The sequence below is a fragment of the Fusarium verticillioides genome, chromosome 7, assembly GCF_000149555.1.
Source record: "Fusarium verticillioides 7600 chromosome 7, whole genome shotgun sequence".
Lineage (NCBI taxonomy): Eukaryota > Fungi > Ascomycota > Sordariomycetes > Hypocreales > Nectriaceae > Fusarium > Fusarium verticillioides.
The window spans coordinates 2,581,049-2,596,286 of NC_031681.1; the positions used below are offsets into that span (position 1 = coordinate 2,581,049).

At 49.7% G+C, this 15,238-nt stretch overlaps 5 protein-coding genes across 7 annotated transcripts; 3 read left to right on the forward strand and 2 right to left on the reverse strand.

Annotated features, from left to right (window-relative positions):
- Positions 1–175: 175 nt before the first annotated feature.
- On the reverse strand, positions 176–3,105 carry FVEG_17054 (hypothetical protein). 3 transcript variants are annotated; one of them, XM_018906324.1, is made up of 9 exons: positions 2,753–3,105; positions 2,578–2,700; positions 2,421–2,524; positions 2,180–2,374; positions 1,557–2,116; positions 1,237–1,510; positions 1,014–1,189; positions 783–966; positions 176–729 (listed from the first exon to the last, which is right to left on the reverse strand). In XM_018906324.1, the coding sequence occupies exons 1-9, from the start codon at positions 2,815–2,817 to the stop codon at positions 248–250; spliced, it is 2,163 nt and encodes a 720-aa protein (XP_018759254.1). In that variant the 5' UTR covers positions 2,818–3,105; the 3' UTR covers positions 176–247. The 3 variants fall into 3 exon arrangements, with proteins under 3 accessions (XP_018759254.1, XP_018759256.1, XP_018759255.1); XM_018906326.1 differs by having other exon boundaries at positions 176–966; XM_018906325.1 differs by having other exon boundaries at positions 2,578–3,105.
- Positions 3,106–3,683: 578 nt separating this feature from the next.
- On the forward strand, positions 3,684–4,919 carry FVEG_11572 (hypothetical protein). The gene is made up of 2 exons (XM_018900879.1): positions 3,684–4,250; positions 4,309–4,919. The coding sequence occupies exons 1-2, from the start codon at positions 3,748–3,750 to the stop codon at positions 4,787–4,789; spliced, it is 984 nt and encodes a 327-aa protein (XP_018759257.1). The 5' UTR covers positions 3,684–3,747; the 3' UTR covers positions 4,790–4,919.
- Positions 4,920–5,181: 262 nt separating this feature from the next.
- Positions 5,182–7,423, forward strand: FVEG_11573 (alanine-glyoxylate transaminase/(R)-3-amino-2-methylpropionate-pyruvate transaminase). Its single transcript, XM_018900880.1, has 3 exons — positions 5,182–5,845; positions 5,901–6,888; positions 6,944–7,423. Exons 1-3 carry the CDS (start codon positions 5,529–5,531, stop codon positions 7,022–7,024), a joined length of 1,386 nt encoding a protein of 461 aa, XP_018759258.1. The 5' UTR covers positions 5,182–5,528; the 3' UTR covers positions 7,025–7,423.
- Positions 7,424–7,907: 484 nt separating this feature from the next.
- FVEG_11574 (hypothetical protein) lies at positions 7,908–12,953 on the forward strand. The gene is made up of 9 exons (XM_018900881.1): positions 7,908–8,507; positions 8,606–8,635; positions 8,693–8,765; positions 8,885–8,956; positions 9,014–9,735; positions 9,789–10,557; positions 10,613–11,313; positions 11,365–11,933; positions 11,982–12,953. Exons 1-9 carry the CDS (start codon positions 8,442–8,444, stop codon positions 12,217–12,219), a joined length of 3,240 nt encoding a protein of 1,079 aa, XP_018759259.1. The 5' UTR covers positions 7,908–8,441; the 3' UTR covers positions 12,220–12,953.
- FVEG_11575 (hypothetical protein) lies at positions 12,781–15,027 on the reverse strand. Its single transcript, XM_018900882.1, has one exon. The coding sequence runs from the start codon at positions 14,737–14,739 to the stop codon at positions 13,354–13,356; it is 1,386 nt and encodes a 461-aa protein (XP_018759260.1). The 5' UTR covers positions 14,740–15,027; the 3' UTR covers positions 12,781–13,353.
- Positions 15,028–15,238: the final 211 nt, after the last annotated feature.

The window sequence follows — 15,238 nt, forward strand, 5'->3', positions numbered from 1 at the left end:
TCCACTATGAAAGCTTCTACGGGTAGTTCGAGAGAGCTAGAGCGATGTCACTGACTCGATGCACAATTCTAAAATCTTATCTCGTTTAATAACTGACCAGAAAGAAGGATGACGAAAGGACAATCTTTGACGTCGACTTTGCACTTCCAGGGGATAGAAGAGAACTAAACATACTACCCAGCGTTACAAGACACGCAATGATGAATCTAGATTATACTGTTTGTATTCAAGTTATACTTTTCGACGCTCACACACCGTCCACATCCTCCGCCATCGGATCCTCCGGCCATGGCCATGTCAAGCTATCAATATCCAGCGAATTGGCAATATTCAGCAGCTGTTCCGCACTAAGTTCATAGTTCAGCCCCAATCCAAGGTCATCATCCGACTCGAAACTGAAAGGCTCGGCATAATCAGTGACAGAGCCTGTGCCACTGTCTATGTCATTCATAAAACCCTGTCGAGGCGTGTTTGGGCCCTGTGTTGCAACCACGGGCCTCGAGTCATTGTTGGCGAGGAAGCCTTTGAGTAAGTCTTCTAGTTGCTTCAGTTCAGCAGCCACCATGTTGGCCACAAGATTGCCTCTCGAGTTCATTTCGTCGAAGAGACCGTAGGCGCGTTGCGTCCAGGGAGTATGGTCTGGTAGTAGCGATGAGTCGATCGCAGCAGCCATGAGCAGTGCGATTGTAGCACTGAAGGCGGCGTCCTGATCGAACTTCAGGAATGTTTCTATCCGAGAATAAGTAGCACACTCAAATAAAAGCTGGTACCGGAGAACTGACCTAAGAGTCCTTGCTCAGAAAGACTGGAGAGGATCCTCAAAATCTGCTGAGCCGACTCGGTGCACATTTGGACTAGCCCTTTCACACTCTCTGATTGTAGCCAATGCATCAAAGCTACCTCTAAGTGACCAAGCCTGGAAAGCAGGAACGTGTATAGCAGTGGTCTCGTAGTGAGAATGATGCACTTGTTCTGTTAGAAGTTGGTAGTCAGAGGGAGACAGACGAGCTTACTTGGTGTTGCATCAAATGAAGATGTGCTGATATTCGTGATATGCCAGCCATCCCCTCGCTTGCCTGAATCTCAAAGGACTTATTCAATCGTTCTGTTACAGTAGCGATACTCTTGAGAACAGACTGGGTAGCGCCCAGGTATCGACTGTCAAGCTTTCCTTCAAGGCCGTAAACGGCTGCAATGGTTAGTAACTATGTCTCTGTAGCACAAGAACACACGCACTCTGATTTATCTTTGCAAGAACCCTGCAGAAGTCAACATGTATCTTCAGAGCCTCTAGCTTTTGCGGTTGTCCTGGGAACTCGGGAAAGCGTGCGCTTATCATCTCGTCAGCTATGCTGAGCGGAAGTCCCAGAAGCGAAATCAGATGGCGTTCGAGAACATAGAGTGTCCAGAACACATGTCGGCTTCTCTGTACGTAAGCTGCGTCAAGAGCATCGGATTGCATCTCAGTATGCATACCGTGTTCCAAGCCATGACGAAGTGCGGAGCAGACCTGATGCCGTTAGTTACTATACATATTAAAAGAGCCAGTCTCTTACCAGACGATATGCCTGTTGTATGTGATCCACAGATTGCAGATATAAAGCAGCGCAGCAAAGAACCTGCATCTCCTCTATGATATCGCAATCAAAGAAGTTGAAATCGGGCATGAGCTTCATGGCTTGTATGAAGAAGTCACCTCCAGGAGGCCGTCTCGACTTGGTTGATTGAACCACGAAAGCCTTCCCAAACGCCAGGACAAGAAGGTAGTGAACGAACCACAAAGGTTCTGCACGGGAATATTCAGTAGGGTTCTCATGGAACAGACGGAAGCGTTCCATGAAGATGTCCTCATCAAATAGGCTGTACAGCCAACCGCAGTGAAACTTGACCGAGTTGATGAGATACAGAGCAAAGTCTTTAGTTGGCAGGGCAGACATGTCTGGAGCATCCTGTGCAGTCAACTTTCTAGTTCCATCCCATCTTAGATCGAAGACCTTTCCCTCAGTGCCGGCGAAGTGCAGATTGTGCATTGATAATGGACGGCCTTTGACACGTTCGTGGGTCATGGTCAAGACTCGCTTGTTGAAGGACCAATTTGATGATGTTCCCATGAAAACTGACGATAAGTTAATACTCAATTTGAAGTGCTAACTCCTTAGACGAGAGAGTATGGACTTACGGATGTGTCCTGTGACGCTTGGAACAAAGTCATACGTGTGGAAGGCTAATGGATTCGTGAGGGGAGCTTTGCCTTCGCCATTGAGTTGTCGTTGATCTTGTGCCTCTGCTGTTCCATATGGCGATATTGAAGCTGAAGTCTTTATCACTTGTTCTGAGATCCCCTTGCTCTCGGTAGATATTGGCATACGATCACCTGGTACTCTTAGTGAGAGGTCCATGGGAGACCAACAAAGACTTACTCAAATCGATGCTCCGTGACCGGCCAGCGGTAGCCTCAAGAAGGGAGTGCTCTTCTGACTTGCTCTCCAAGGCCGCCAACCTCTCTTGGAGACGGTTGATATACCTGGGAGGGATATGTAAGTATGGCTTCATTGATACTTCTTGGTACCGACTTACCCTCTTGAGACAACAACTTTACGTGATTCATCATCAAATTGACACACTGACCCCCTCTTATCACATTGCTGACATGGTTGCGACCCAGAACATCGAATCTTTTGATCTCGACATCTTACACAGCTGATAATCTCAAGTCAGTTGTTGAGCCCCTATCGTCAAGATAAGAACATACGCTTTGGGAACACGCTTCCTTGCATTATTTGGTCTTGTAGCATTGGCTCTTGTAGATGATGACATCACCCCTGGGATTAAAACACAAAAGAGGCACAGAAATGTTTAATGGCAATGATATCGATGTATGAACAAAACAAAACGATGGCATCCTTGTGACTCTCCATACTTGACGGGTAGGTTTCCGCAGAGAGGGAGAGCGGGGTAGGGATTGATAGGAACTCAGAGCCGAAAGGGAAGAATGGAAGTATTCTAGAACGAGTGGGTAATACAAGACGATTGGTCTTGCGGAGTTGATCGTCTACTGTTCCTGATTGCGTTAGGTAGATCGCTCATGTTAATTCAAGGTCCGACTATTGCCTGTAATATGGACGAAAATGGCCATGAAAGAGACCTGCTTGACCTGTGATCAAGGCATGGATTGAAGCTGATCTCCCGTCTTATGAAAGCCGCATGATACAACGTTGCAAAGACGCATGGCAATTATGCGAATTGGTGTTTAAAAATAGCCTATCATGACCTTGTAATGGTAGAAGCACATTAACTCATACTGTCTTCAGCCAAAACGATAATTATCCATGAAGTCGGACTCGTTACTCACTTTGGCCTCACCGAGTACGCCACTCGGCAAGAAAGTATTCTTTAGACCACACGACACGCAATTACTAGGCATTCCCATGTTCATTCCTGATTCTCCCGACGAGCTGCTTTGTGGATGGACCAAGCTAACGAGCGGCTGAAGGCTGAAGCTTATGGGCTAAGCTGGTGGCTTGCAGGCTGAGCTTTTGCATGTGCGACAAACAAGATCTTTGCGGAAGAAAGGGGCCTTGCTGTTGTGCTTATTTTAACCTTGATTGAAATCTTGACTGCTAGGTTGTATTCTTATAAGAGGGGAGCAATACCCATGCATTGAGTCATCATACTCACCTCCATACATCTACACCAACACCAGTAACCCCGACTTACACAGCCTAATAGTCTTGCTACTAAACAACAATGTTCGGCTTTCATCTCAGCTATCAGTGGCTTCACTATACTCGACCTTCAGGGCCTCCATCTCCAGTCCCTGAAGGTCTCGAGCGTCACTGGGTAAACACACTCCAAGGCCGAATCGAAGTCCTCTCCAATACCCCATCAATCACCAACAAGTTCAATGGCCCTCCCATCGTCTTCTGCCATGGCGGCATGGGCTGCGCGTGGGTATGGACAGAATACATGCAATATCTAGCAGCACGCGGTGTCCAATGCTACGCAGTCTCATTGCGTGGCCACGGTGAATCATGGCATCCATCGTATTTCCGCATGGTCTTTGCAACCCCTCGAAGTGCCTTGGCTTCTGATCTCGTTGCGGCTATAGAGTGGGTGCAGACGAGGGAAGAGAGGGAGGTTGTGCTTGTTGGACATTCAAGTGGTGGTGGTTTGAGTCAAGGTGTTCTTAGCGACGGATTGGCTAATGTGAAAGCACTTGCTTTGCTGGGTGCAGTCCCAGGGTTTGGATCGTGAGTCAAGATAAACACGTATCTCGGAGCCCCTACCAGGATACTAACACAGTCGCAGAATGGGCGTGTATATGAATTGGTGGAAGATGGACCCATGGTTCACAATACGACTGATCTTCCATCTCTGGCACTCCAACTCACCTCTCTCCCACCCAAAGCTCACCCAAAGAGCCTTTTTTGGCGACAAGTTCCCTCTCTCATCCGTCATCCCGTTCCAACGTCACATGAACCGCTATGAGAGTTACTTGTGGCCTTTCAGCATGATGTACAGCTTCACGTCGCCATCAAGCATCCTGAGTCATATTCGCAATGACGGCGCCAGCGGCGAAAAGGTTCTCGTGATGGCAGGTACTCAAGATAAGCTCATGACAGGTCCCGTGACGGACAAGACAGCGAAATTTTACCGTGAGGCTGGAAATGACAAGCGAGATGGTGTAAGACTACAATTCGTTGAGGGAGCAGGGCATCATTTACAGAACGATGTTCAGTGGGAAGATGGTGCAGAGAAGTTGTTTGAGTTTTATAAAGATATCGCATGAGGGTCTTTTAGAACTGGCCGAATGTTGATCATATTCGGTCGGTCTACCGTTTGCTATCGTTACTTTAGATCGGGACCCTTCCCGTAGAGCGCTCGCAACTCCGTCATGATAATTAACTGATAGCATTCGATATTGTACGCCCCGAATCAGCGGAAACGCTTAGGTACCATATGAAAATATCGGTTCGACATAATCGGTTCAAGATCCCGAGAGATGACCGAATCATCGTCCACTCAATTCAATCCTGTCGCTCCGGTAGCGGCCTCACATAACCCGAGCTAACCTAGACACGACAGTGAGAAAGCTCCGTTTGCTGTGCTGAAAGAAGCAAAAAACGGGGACGGAAGACAGGGGATTCCGGGGCTAGAGTCAGGACACAGCGTATTTCCCTGGGCGAAGTTCCCTCTTCCTCTTCCCCTGAGGCAATTCGTAGGACTCTGAATCAACAACCTCAATCCTCTTTTTACTGCTTAAAAAACTCTTGGGTTGCGTGACGTTTATATCTCGGTGCTTCATAGACCCGAAAACCCCGGCTTCTGTGCCCCGAATCGGAAGCCTACCGACGTTCTCTATCCTCTCGGCCTTCTTCCGTTGCAGCAGGCACATTTGCTTGCGGCACCGCAAAACGAGACCTTTAGGGCCTCAGGCAGACAACCTGGCGCCCCTTCAGCGGTTGTCGTCCGTGGCAGTGGGGGTTGGTGCAGCAGCCAGTCGTAGCCTGTTAAGATCGGCACTTGCAATGGAGGGGAGAAAGGTCCGGGTGCCCCGCGCTACGGAGCTGTCCGCCGAGAGCCCCTCTTCTTCGGCGGGCTTCAAGACGTATTCGGCCGCTGGAACTGCATCTGCGTCGGCCGATAGGATCTCTCTCGTCTCAGGTCACTTGTCGTCTTCTTCTTATACCGCGGCTTCTCCTGCTCAAGCCTCAGTTTCTACCCAAGCTCGTCGTCTTTCAACATCCACAGCCACCATGTCTTCTCAACCTGAACACGCTACTCTCCTCATTCCTGGACCCATTGAGTTCGATGATGAGGTCCTCAAGTCCATGGGCCACTACAGGTACGTTCGCGTGATGTGATTGATAATATCTCGCTTGCTAATACTTGTCACACAGTGAGAGCCACGTCGGCCCCGGCTTCGTCAACACCTTCGGCGAGACCCTCACCCTGACCCGCAAGCTATTCCAATCGACCGACCCCTCCGCCCAGCCCTACGTTATCTCCGGTTCCGGTACCCTGGGATGGGATATTGTTGCTGCCAACCTTGTCGAGGCCGGTGAGAACGCCCTCGTTCTCAGCACTGGATACTTTGGTGATGGCTTCGCCGACTGCCTGCGCGCCTACGGTGCCAACGTCACCAAGCTCGACGGTGAAGTTGGCGGCCGACCTCAGCTCCCCGAGATCGAGAAGGCTCTTTCCGAGAAGAAGTACAAGATCCTCACAGTCACCCACGTCGACACATCGACTGGTGTCCTGAGTGAGCTTAAGAACCTTGCCGCTACTGTCCGCCGTGTCTCCCCCGAGACTCTCGTTATCGTCGATGGTGTCTGCAGTGTTGCCTGTGAGGAGATCGCTTTCGATGAGTGGGGTCTGGATGGTGTTGTTACTGCCAGCCAGAAGGCCATTGGTGTTCCCGCTGGTCTCTCCATCTCATTCTTCAGCGGCCGAGCTGTCGCCGCTGCTCTTGAGAACCGCAAGACTCCCATTCCCGCTTACTTTGCCTCCCTGAAGAACTGGACACCTATCATGAAGAACTACGAGGCCAAGAAGCCCTCTTACTTCGCTACTCCTTCTCCCCAGCTCATCCACGCCCTCCACACTAGCCTTACTCAGATCCTTACTAAGCCCCTGTCTGAGCGATTCCAGGGCCACATCGAGGTCTCCAACAAGGTCAAGAAGGCTGTTACCGACCTTGGTCTGAAGGTCGTTGCTACTAAACCTGAGGACCAGGCTCACGCCATGACTGCTATTTACCTGCCTGATGGCATTGGCGCTGCTGATGTTCTGCCCAAGTTGGCCGCCAAGGGTGTTGTCTTTGCTGGTGGTATTCACAAGGCTATTGCTCCCAAGTATATCCGATTCGGCCATATGGGAGTCAGCGCTGTAAGTGTATCTGAATTTGTCTACTCGAGATAACCTGCTAACATGGTTTTGATAGCTTGACCCCAGCCGAAACCACATCGAGAAGGCTCTCAGCGCTCTTAAGGATAGCTTGTTCGAGGTTGGCTACAAGGCTTAGAAATGGAGTGAACGAATATCAACATCGCTTGAAGATGGCCAAAAGAAAGACGGCACATTGTCAGTTCTTGGCCGTCCATGCAAAAAAGTTAAATAATGAAACTATGGCTGGCCATGTATGGATATCTGGATACAAACGGAGCCAACTATAGAGGGTTGGCCAGTATTGTCTTTTGTCGATAGAGCGAGCCTTGAAAAAATATGATACTCTGATGACCGACGTGTCTAGATATGGTTCGTTGAGTTTTGTGAGCTATCAGTTTATGCCTGGTGATGTTGTCTGCTGTCATGAAGGGTGCGACAATCCCTCTCGTTTATGCAGAACATCAACGCTAGATACAGTTCATGACAGCCTAAATATTAACATGCTTCAAGAGGTAGTCCTGGATATATGTTTGGCTTGTGGTTGTTATCATACAAGGCATCTCAGATTACGATTGTGATTCTGGTAGCCGCATGCGGTAATTTCAGCTCACAGCTTTTGTACGAGATGGACAAACACGCGCCGTTGTCAAACCCAGAGCGAATCATGAGCGAATCATGAGATCGATCGATTAATTAATTATGCGCCGGGGAGGCTGGGGAGTTTCGGTAAGTTCAAGTACCACTACAAAGATCCCAGCGTCATGGGTCCGGCAATCCGTTAGCTGAGCTCCCTTTTGGTATGAGAAATGCGCAGTGACAGCATCAACCGCCGTCACGGATCAAAGTAGAGATACATTGATGTGATGGTGACATGACATGACAGGCAACCCTCCATCAGACCTCGCATTTTCAAGCCCCGCTGCTGACAAAACCGCCCTCAGTGTGAGACATACGGATATAGGGATCCAGTGCGTTAAGATCAAGACGGGAGAGCTCTGAGCTTGACCTCCGTGGTTGCTGGTGGTTACTGGAACTTACCTTATAGCGTAAGGTAAGGTAGTGACGCAGGCAGGCTGCTCGCTGCGGGGCATTTCTGTGCTCGGTACTCCACTAAAGGTACTGTATTCACAGTGCTTTTGCTCCCCTTCAACTCCACTCTCGTCCACTTCAAGCCGTCCAGACCATCTCTTCACACCTCACCTCACCTCACCGACGTCGTCCACTTTGCCTTGCCTTAGTTCCATTTGCTTTTACCAAAGCCGAACTTTGCGTTTCTCCTCTTTTCCATTTTTCCCACGCGAACACCGACAAACATTCACATCGCCTTATCCCGTCTCCCTCTCTCTAGCCCTCTCTCTTCCATATTATAGAGAGCAAGCTGCGCCACTGCTTCTCTGATCTAGATATATCTGCCTGGGGCTGGTATTTGCTTGGATCTTCTCTCCCCCCCGCCTCGTCTCGTCCGCCCACCACAACCACCACCTCCAACCGCCAACCTCTTCCTCCTCCCACCTCGTAACGATCCTCTCGTGAACCCGAAATAACCACACGAAATGGCCGCCTCCATTGAAGAGCTGGACGTCCTCGTCCGCTCCTTCTACGAGGGGCGCGGTGAGCAGGTAGGTAGTCTTCTGGGCGTCGGTTTTTACCAACCGTGGACCCCGCGCGTCGACATGAGTGAGGAGCGATAGCTAACCCGGCCTCGTTAACCGTGTAGCAAAAAGCCGCCCAAGCTGCTCTCAACCAGGTTCGTACAGATCTAGCTCTCGGCTCGTGCAGAGCTTTTTACTGACTAGAGCTTCAGTTCAAAGAAGACCCCGATGCGTGGCTCATGGTCGACAAGATCCTCTCGGATGCGCAGTACCCTCAAACCAAATGTGTGTAGCCTCGGCTTTGCGCCACTTCCTATGCTGTGCTGTATCCAAGCCAGCTCTCCTCCCTTCGATCTATGCGAATGCTTGACTTGTGAATCCACTCGACTAACAAATTTTGACAGACTTGGGTCTGCAGGTTCTGGACAATGTGATCTTGACAAGATGGAAGGTCCTCCCTCGGGAGCAGTGCCAAGGTCCGTCCTCACCGCGATAACAGTTAGCAACCAATTCTGACGACATGTAACTCGTAGGAATCCGAAACTTCATCGTCCAGTTCATTATCCAGTGCTCGAGCACCGAAGAGTCGCTGCGCCAGCAAAAGACCTTGCTCAACAAGCTTAACCTCGTCCTCGTTTCCGTACTCAAGCAGGAGTGGCCTCACAACTGGCCTACCTTTATCAATGAAATCATCTCGTCCTGCCACTCCAATCTATCCATCTGCGAGAACAACATGATCATCCTTCGCTTGCTCTCGGAGGAAGTTTTCGACTACTCAGCCGAGCAGATGACATCGACCAAGACACGCAACCTCAAGCAGACCATGTGCGCCGAGTTCTCGCAAATCTTCAACCTCTGCCAGGAGGTCCTCAACACGGCCACACAGCCTAGTCTGATCAAGGCGACCCTTGAGACGCTTCTGCGATTCTGCAACTGGATCCCCTTGGGATACATCTTCGAGACACCGCTTATCGAGACACTTCGAACCCGTTTCCTCTCGACCCCCGAGTTCCGCAACGTCACCATGCAGTGTCTTACTGAGATTGGTGGCCTTCAGACTGGCGGCCCCGGCCAGCCCAACTCTTACGACGAGCAGCTTGTTAAGATGTTCACAGAGACCTTGACTACCATTGCTAACATCATTCCCGTTTCTCTTGATCTCAAGAGCACATATCCAAGCAGCAACTCGAGGGATCAGGAGTTCATACAAAACCTGGCTCTCTTCCTTTGCAATTTCTTTGGGATGCACTTGAATGTACGTTTTATGCTGTGTTTGATATCCGGACGAATCTAACATAATTGCGATAGCTCATCGAGAAACTCCCCAACCGCGATTTCCTCATCCATGGTCACTACTATCTGATTAGGATATCGCAGATCGATGATCGAGAAATTTTCAAGATTACCCTTGACTATTGGCTCAAGCTTGTCCAGGAGCTTTACGAGGAGATGCAACAGCTCCCCATGACCGACCTGAACCCTCTCATGGCAGTTGGCGCAGGAATCTCTGGAAGCGGCGCCCCGAACCCTACGATGCTCAACAACTACCCTCTTCGAAAGCACAAATACAACGAGGTCCTCTCGAACCTTCGAGTCGTTATGATCGAGAAGATGGTCCGTCCCGAGGAAGTCTTGATTGTTGAGAACGACGAGGGTGAAATTGTCCGAGAATTCGTCAAGGAGAGTGACACAGTACAACTTTACAAGACGATCCGAGAGTGCCTTGTATACCTGACACATTTGGACGTGGTCGACACAGAAAACATCATGACCGAGAAGCTCGCTCGGCAAGTCGACGGAAGCGAGTGGTCCTGGCATAACTGCAACGTTCTTTGCTGGGCCATCGGCTCGATCTCTTTGGCGATGAATGAGGAGACAGAGAAGAGGTTCCTTGTTACTGTCATTAAGGACCTCCTCGGTCTCACTGAGATGAAGCGTGGCAAGGACAACAAGGCCGTTGTCGCCAGTAACATTATGTACATTGTCGGACAGTACCCTCGCTTTCTCAAGGCTCATTGGAAGTTCCTTAAGACAGTCGTTAACAAGCTGTTCGAGTTCATGCACGAGTCACATGAGGGTATGTGAAAACCAGCTTGAGCTGACTGTTAAAATGCTGATCAACATTGGTTTAGGTGTCCAGGACATGGCTTGCGATACGTTTATTAAGATCGCCCGTCAGTGTCGACGTCACTTTGTAGCTCTGCAACCTAGCGAGCAGGAGCCGTTCATCGAGGAGATTGTTCGAAACATGGGTAAGATCACATGCGACTTGACGCCTCAACAAGTGCACACCTTCTACGAAGCCTGTGGCTATATGGTCGCCGCTCAGGGCAACAAGCATCAGCAGGAGAGACTCCTTGCCGACCTGATGGCTATTCCCAACGCAGCCTGGGACGAGATCATTAAGCAGGCAACAGTCAACCCAACTATCCTTCAGGATGCCGAGACTATCAAGGTTATTGGAAACATCATGAAGACGAATGTGTCTGCTTGCTCATCTGTGGGGTCCTATTTCTATCCCCAGATTGGCCGCATCTACCATGACATGCTTCAGATGTACAACGCCACAAGTACACTTATCTCTGAGGCTGTGGCTCGCGATGGCGAACTCGCTACTAAGATGCCCAAGGTCCGAGGTCTCCGAACCATCAAGAAGGAGATCCTCAAGCTCATTGAGGTGTACGTCGATAAGGCAGAGGATCTTCAGGCTGTCCGCGCCCAGATGGTTCCTCCTCTGCTGGAATCTGTCCTTGTCGATTACAACCGCAATGTCCCTGGCGCCCGAGATGCCGAGGTACTCAAGGCTTGCTCTACTATTATCACCAAACTTTCTGTCAGTGTTACCTTAATCATTTTTGCAGGATTTAATACTAACAAGTAACAGGCTTTGATGGAGGACCAGGTTCCTACTATCATGCAGAACGTTTTCGAGTGCACTCTGGAGATGATCAACAAGGACTTCTCCGAGTTCCCCGAGCACCGGGTCGAATTCTTCAACCTCCTCCGAGCCATCAACTTGCACTGCTTCCCTGCCCTGCTCAAGCTCGACAACAACCAATTCAAGTTTGTTATCGACTCATGCTCATGGGCTTTCAAGCACGACAACCGAGATGTCGAGGCAGCTGGTCTTAACATGGCTCTGGAGCTGATTAACAACATTGCTGAGAAGACTGATGTGCAGACCGCCAACGCTTTCTTCCAGCGATTCTTCATCACCATCCTCCAGGACGTGTTCTTTGTTGTGACGGATAACGACCACAAGGCCGGTTTCAAGACGCAATCCATGTTGTTGATGAAGCTCTTTTACTATATCAACCCAGCCGATGGATCTCAGCCCAAGATCCAGGGTCCTATCTACAGCCCCGATCAGGCTGCAGCTGGAACTGACAACCGGGAGTTTGTCGCCAACTTCGTAGCTAACCTCCTACAAAACGCCTTCCGCAATCTGCAAGCGTACGTATCACCTCTGCCCTTCATGCCACTAAGCTAATCTCTGTACAGGAACCAAATCACAAGCTTCGTCGAAGGCCTGTTCACGCTTAACACGCAGTACGACAAATTCCGACTCAACCTCCGTGATTTCCTTGTCTCTCTCAAGGAGTTTGCTGGCGACAACGCTGAGCTCTTCATTGTCGAAAAGGAACAACAGGAGCAAGACGCCAAGACCGCTGATATGGAACGACGACAGAAGGTTGGCGGTCTTCTCAAGCCCTCTGAGCTGGAAGATGAGGAGCTATGACTCAACGAAGAACTTCGGACCGAATTTGCGCCCCATGCCGCCGATGAAGCGGGACCGACAGATGCAGCTGGTGATGGCTGGGAGTTCTATGGTCTCTGAAAGTTTGCACTCAAGCTGCAACCGAGCGGCCTTTCTCTCCATCTCATGCATGTCTTGACATCTCGTCCACGCCCAATTTCCTTCCTGTTATGATACCATATTCCTTCCATAGAAGAGTGGCCATCCGCCTTGCCCGGCGGCGCAAACGAGAAAAAAAAGCCCTTGTCTGGATCCGTCCTGCCCTTGAAAGTCTCAAGGGAGGAACTTCGAAAAACAAACAACGAGAGAGTGTGCGAAAGGTCAAGGAGCCCCGGTTGAAGTTTTCGCTGTAGTCGGTTGTTTGACTTTTGATTTAACGACGTTAACGCTCGAGCTATTATTACCATTCCGCCTTTTTATGAATAAAATAAAGAGAATTGACATGCAGAAGATTCAGAGTATCGTATTGTGTTCGCAGGAAGGGGGAAACAGGCTGGGCTCATGTAGATATCGTTATAGCTTACACTATGGATAATCGTACAGAGAAAGATGAGATGGCATTCATCGGATATGTGTGTGCTCCTGTCCGTGAAATGAAAGGAGATATTCACTGGTGTTGATGAAACTGTTATAGATGGAGGTGTTTGAAGTATTTTACTTGTTTATTGAAAGATTTGAGGTCATCGTCCTTCGAATGGTATCTTTTCCTGCCTCTAAAGCCACTCTATGATGAACATGACAGTTGCAAGCATAAATGATATCATCACAACAGATGATCACAGCCTAAAGCCTTCACGTTCTCCTCCAAGTTCATACTAGCCTAGGCCAAGCTTGAACCAGGCCAGCTTAACCTTGGTCGGAATCGACGACACCTCCGAAGGATTCCTAAAAGATCACGTCCCTGATTTCCTATTTCGATGCTTGATGATCTGACTCCTTGTATGGTGGTGCGAAGGTCTGCGACCTAAGCTCGGCGACGTCTTTGTTGCCCTTGATGTGTTCGAATGCGGTGCTTCCACGAGCTCGCATAGGGAATTGCTCCTGTGAAGGCATCTCAATGTCCTCGCTCTGAACGTCATCGGTACAGGACTAGAGTCTTGTCCTCTGTCAATCTTCTCATCCTTGATCCCTTTCCAACTCCTCAAGTGGCCATCGCAAAGCCTCCTTCCAGTAGCTTCCAAGGTGATCCGCAATCAAATGGATCAGGAATGCGCCCGAATCGCCAAACAACCAGACATGTCGACATCTGTGGAGGAGAACACCATAATAAGCCAAGACGAGCAACGCTTCGGGGCGGTGCTTTCGAACTGGCTCTACGTAATTATCGTCCAACACAACTGGAAAAGCCGAGGCAGCTTGTACGTTTACACTCTTGGGTAGATTCCTGTGAACATTGAAAGCCCACTGTAATGTACGAGCGGCTGTACTGCATGCTTCCACGGCTGATGGACTCAAATCAGAGTTTTCGATGAGAGTTATGAGGGGGGCACACTCATCGCCCTTATCACCGAGCTCTGCTGCGTTTTTGACACCGAGAAAGAATGGCGCTAGGGGAGATCTGATAAGAGTCTGGTAGCCTGGCGATGAAGACGATTTCACGCCGCGATGAAGGCAGACAGAGTCACAGAATCTCTCTATAAAGACGTGAAATGTGGCTCGATACTGAGTGAGTGTGTCGTAAAGCATATGTAAGCTCAGCAAGGACGAGAGCAAGAAACGGGGAACAAAGCGAGACTCGTAACTGGCAGCGTCTTGGCTGTCTCTGTTGAAGTACGTAAGAGCTCGAGTCTGTAACTCGGTAGCGATGCGCCTCCAAGAAGCTGCGCTTTCAGCTGAAGTTTCAACGAGAGTCATGGCAAGGTGATCTGCTGATATAGCGAGGAGCTGGTCCAGAGCGTACGGAGCTTCTGATGACCAGTCGAGAGCGAGGTCTATGATGATGTCGACGTTGTCAACATCGAATAGTAGAGATTTGCGGAAGTGATGTAACAGTATGAGGTGCTTGTTGGTAAAGGTTGGCGTAGGAAGAGAGTCTGACAGTGAATTTGATAGAGGCGACTCAGACAAGTCTGCAGCAGCGAACGATTCTGTGAAAGATGGCAGAGAAGTCGAGTGTGCGCCGTCATCAACATTCGATGAGAAGCCGGAGTTGGAGTTTAGTGCAAGATATGACGGAGGTGGTATTGAAGAAGGCCGGTGAGAGGCCGTAGTGCTCGAGATGGTATCGGCAGGACTCTCAACCTGACTGGTACTCATAGGCTCATTGAAGGAAGACACAGGTTGCTCTGGTGGAGTAGGCGCAGCGGCTGGAGTAGGCGGAGCAGGAAACGAGCATGTCCTCTCACTGATGACGCAGTTACTACACGCAGGACGGTTCTCATCGCACTTGATATGTCGTCTCTTACACTCCAAGCAGCCGTTCCGGGACTTGCGATGTGCCCGGCGGAGCTTGGCAGTAGCGGCGCCGGAGCCGGAACCGGAGCCGGAGGTTCTCGGAGGCATCGGGAGAAGAAAGGAAGTATAGATAAGGTAGGGGAGTGAGAGTGATCAGGGGGCGAAAAGAATTGTTCTCGATCAGCATGCACAAGTCATGGTATGTTGTTCTGTCCTGGCTAGTCCTGATGTGTTTTTGCTTTAATTGAAGACGTGCGTCCTGATTGGTTGGCAGCTTTAGTCCGGAGACTTTAATCGTATTCCTCGTCGTATTGCCCCAGTGTAGGAGGCTTTGTTACTTTCCTGTGGCTTCAGTAGTGATCATCGATGGATGTGCTGTTGACAAAGCGGAGTGTTGACGTTGGGACAATTCCGAAACCGTTGGTAACTTTAGTCATGCAAGTGGACAACCAGTCTAAGTAGTGAGTAAGAAGAAAGGTCTAGCAGAGCATGACCCATCAGACATTAACAATTTATCAGGAGCAATCAACGACATCTTTAGTGGCTTAAGCTCCCAAAACTGGTGATAATCAACCAATATTCGCTTTCGGTACCAAGAGTTCTGTCC